Here is a 4148-nt window from a genome sequence, read left to right on the forward strand (position 1 = left end):
GCAGCAAATCAGTACATTCAGCATGAAGTAAAGCCTAGGGCTAATTGCACCCCAGTCCTGCTGAGGGGAGATGTGTGGGCCCACAGAGTGGGAGAGCTGAGCCTCCCCACTTCCCACTGGCAGGCAGATCCCAGGAAGTGCAGCCTCTGCTGAGCCCCATGGGTTTTGGGGAGATGCCTCGAGGTGGCCCGGGGCATGGCTGCCTGCCAGTGCAGAGGTCCAGCCTGGGAATTGCTCCCTGGAATCAGACAGAACTCACCTGAGGATGTGCTCAGCACAGGGTGACACCTCGCTGGGCCAGGCTGTTCCAAACAAGAAAGCAGAGGGTGGCAGCACAGGGAAACTCGCTGCAGTTTAGAATCACAACGTGAAAAACAAGCAATTGTAGGGATTTGCTGCCCTCTGGCAGGATTTTTTTACAGCTCAGATTTTCTGTGAACTGCAAGAGCAGTGCTCAGCAATAGTGCCCCAGCACAGCAAGGTCTGCATTTTGCATCTGGTTTTTTTGCCAAAGCTGCTGACCAGCAGAGCTGCAGCCTCCATGGAACCCTCCAGAAAGCCAGAAGTACATGGTGATGCCAGGCATGGGCTGGTGTAAGGAGCAGGGCTGCTGGGCTGGCAGGAGGTCCCTGTCCCTTTTCTCCGTCTCTCTGCAGCTATGGGGCAGCCTGACTCTCTAAAGGTTCATTGTCTCCTCAAAAGAGCAAACTCAAAATCTTCCAGTTGTGGCTGTGCAGCCTTTTGGTGAGAAATTCAGTTTGGCCTCCCTCTAAAGCTGACAAGCCCTGAGTGGCTTTGCCAAGTTGAGTTCTAGTATGTGTTTTCTGTGAGATAATCTGGCTCATTTTCTCTAACACCATTTTCTAAAAGGCTCAGTAATGCTGCTATGGCACCTGTGGGTATGTGGGTACTGAATTTGAAATCCTGGGTTTGCTGTGTACCAGGAGTCTCATGGGGTGAGATTCTCTGACAAAGCCTTGAGTTCTGCAGCCTCTGCCCATCCTGCACTGCTCCTGTGCATGGGCTGCCAGGTCAGCAGGAGCAGCAGGCACACCTTGTGTGCTGTAAAACAATCTGGTGCCTCCGACTGTCAGAAGATTATATCCTAAAAGCATCAAAGGCTTACTAAAAATACCTAGTTTCATTACCTTGGATGTTGATGGTTGTGATGAAATTAAGTTATGCTAGGCTTACCCTAAAATAGCAGAAAAATGGGGTACAGGAGAGGCCCATAAAAGCACCTCAGGTGCATGGATATTCCTCACTGTTTTTCTGTTTTGAGAGAAGGGAAGGATAGCACAGCTACACTATTCCCAGCAGTTCATATGTAACAGCCTGGCTGCCCACATCCCACTATGGTCCTCACCTCCAGTAGGTCACAATCCCAGGAGAGATAAAAAAGTAGGCTAGGACTGAGAAAGAAGACTAACAACAGAACTCAAATACAAATCCATGATGGTTGATTGTATAGATGTATGGGATTTCCCAGGGTTTTGAATGCAGGGAAGATCTTGGAGCTGCAAAATGATACAACTCTCTCTCTCTTACATATAAATATATAGGTTTGCTGTAGGGACATTGTGATTAATGATGCTGCCCATAGTAGTGGCACAGGCCTTAGCTACAAAGTCCACATTGCACACTGCAATGCTGTGCAGAGATATCAGCACAGGGTCTGGAAGGCACTAGCTGCATGTGATAGTGGAGGCAGGCTAATAAATAGCTCAGGACAAGTGTTCATGTATCTGCTTTATTGCTATCAAGGGTTTGAACTTGGATCCCTTTATGGTACTGCACAATGGCAATGAAATAGGTGTGCTTGTTTAGAGCTATTTGGAGTATCTCCAGCTGGCATTGCACAGACAGGCCAGGGATGCTCATGAAATTGTGAAGATGGTGATAAAAGCCAAGGTTTGATTTCAGAGTCACTGTGGTTGTTATTGAGAAAGCTTGAATGATAAGGAAACCATGTCTTCATCAGGTCTTCCATTGCAACAGCCACAGCCACTAAGATATCTGGGGGCCCACTGAAATTATAGCAACACCCTCAGTGAATTGATGAGAAAAGTAACTGCAGTAGGATGGCTTCCAGACTTACACCAATTTACTTTGGCTGGGAATTTCCCCCCACTTTGTTTGGGTTAGATTGTGCTCACCTTGTTTCTTTGGTGCTAGCATGGTAGATGCCTTAGAATTGACTGATACCAATTCATATATTTATATGTGGAAAAAATACTGATAGCTTTTCTGTTATGTTTTACAGACAGCCTGGGAGATCTGCCCAATGTCATCTCTTAAGTTGAGAAAGCACTTCCTGGAAATGGAACAGTTATGCATTGTTCACCTTTCAGCCCCTGGCATGGCTGCACATACCACTCACCTGGACTTCTCTTGCTTTGAAATCAGCCTGAGCACCAGCTTGGGAGAGAAAGCCCTTCAAGGTTCCTGGAATGCCTGACAGAACTGTGCTTCCTGAGGTACTGTGTACTGAACCTGAAAATGTTCTATATGGTTTGAAGCCCCCTAAGGCAAGAGGGCAGGCACATCACAGGAAATCCATATTTATGGTGGCATACCTTAAAGCCTTAGTTTTCAAACCCATCCAGAACTGTGTGTGGTGCAAAAGATATCTACAGAGGAAAGTTCAGGAAACTCATAACTGAAATGCAAGGGAATATTTCAGCAAATGATGTTGGATATTATCAATTCTCTTTGAAGAAAGTGCAAAAACTTTTATGAAGGAAACAATTGCTTTAGGAATGGAAAGCAAGCTAAAGAGCCTGTGGGGATGCTACTTATACCCTGACTGTCATAATTACAGTTTCCATGATTAGCACTACAACGGTTCCTGCCCAAAGAGTGAAGTTTTGAGGAACAATGAATTTTCCTGTCTCTGGAATAGCTTTGCAGCCCTGTATCTTTCCATTGACATTTAGAAACCTCTTGGAAACAGTCAAAAACATTTTGTACTTTTCTCAGTTTAGGTGAATGAATCCATAGGGATTTCCTCCATGGCATCCCAAGATTATGCTTTGCCTGTATTTGTGTATAGGACCTGACTAGGCTGTCGAGAGGAGCCTTTATTAGTTCTCTCTATTGGAAGTTTTTGCTGGAACAATGTAGGCTGCATTTATCCTTAAACCATTCTTGCAGATGGTGCATCAGGATGGAAAACCTCCTACTTGGGCCAGCTCTGCTGGTTCATGCTAATCATCCACATGCTTTAAAGAGCACAATGTTCTGAAGAAAAAACACAGCCTTGAATATAATTTTTTCCTTTTTTTTTACTTTAATTCCTAACTAGGCTGTACTCAAGCAAGGCTGTACTCAATCATTTGAATGGATTAAAAGGAGTTTAGAAATTTGATGTAGTGCATAGGAGGCTGTTAATACATTAATCCTGCCTCAGGTGTTTCTGTTCAGGTATGCAATCACTAATCCCCAGAATACCTGCCCTTTTTTTAGAAGGGAAACTGAGGCAGAGATGTTAGCAACTTGTTCTGTGTACATAATAATGGAAAATTGGAACCAACAGTCTTTCTGCATGCCTCCACCTCAAAACCATATAATTTAGTCCTGTAACATCTATGTTGGTCCAGGCTCCAGAGCAGAGGAGTGCTGCTCACGTCAGCTGAACACATACAAACTCACACATAACAGAACTTTTGAGATAAGTTCATTACCCTAGGCCCTTTTTAATGTGATTCTGGACATCCTCCCAGAACCTGGATGAGGGCAGTAGAATTCCTGTGAAAAAGCAGCATGGTTTGTCTGTCACTGCCCTGGTTCTGTTCTCACCTGTAGACAGTGACTGCACTACCAGCAGACCCCAGTTCCTTTGTTTCAGAGTTTAGCAAGTGAGCTGTATTTGTTTTTGAACGCTATGTCTGAATTTTCATGCCAGGTACTGAATCTGAAGTTGGCAGCCTGTCTGAGGAGGAGCATTAGCTCCTTCTTCTATCAGGTCTCACTGCTCCCTTATCACTGCCATTACTCACCCACCACCCTGCCCAGCATGGGCCTCACTTCTCTTGGTCCTGAAGGCATTAAAGGAGATGGAGACACCTGCCTTGGTGTCTTCCTGAGCTTTGCAAGGACAGGATAGACAGACATCAATAACTGCTGCACCCTCTTTGCTATTTCATGCC

General features: G+C 45.2%; 1 protein-coding gene across 1 annotated transcript; it reads left to right on the forward strand.

Annotated features, from left to right (window-relative positions):
- Positions 1-1211: 1211 nt before the first annotated feature.
- Positions 1212-3140, forward strand: LOC102043012 (hyaluronidase-4). The gene is given in 3 exon segments (XM_031056910.1): positions 1212-1216; positions 2607-2698; positions 2701-3140. Coding segments are annotated over 3 exon segments (537 nt in total).
- The last annotated feature ends 1008 nt before the right edge of the window (positions 3141-4148 follow it).

The sequence above is a fragment of the Geospiza fortis genome, unplaced genomic scaffold, assembly GCF_000277835.1.
Source record: "Geospiza fortis unplaced genomic scaffold, GeoFor_1.0 scaffold195, whole genome shotgun sequence".
In the NCBI taxonomy this organism is placed as follows: domain Eukaryota; kingdom Metazoa; phylum Chordata; class Aves; order Passeriformes; family Thraupidae; genus Geospiza; species Geospiza fortis.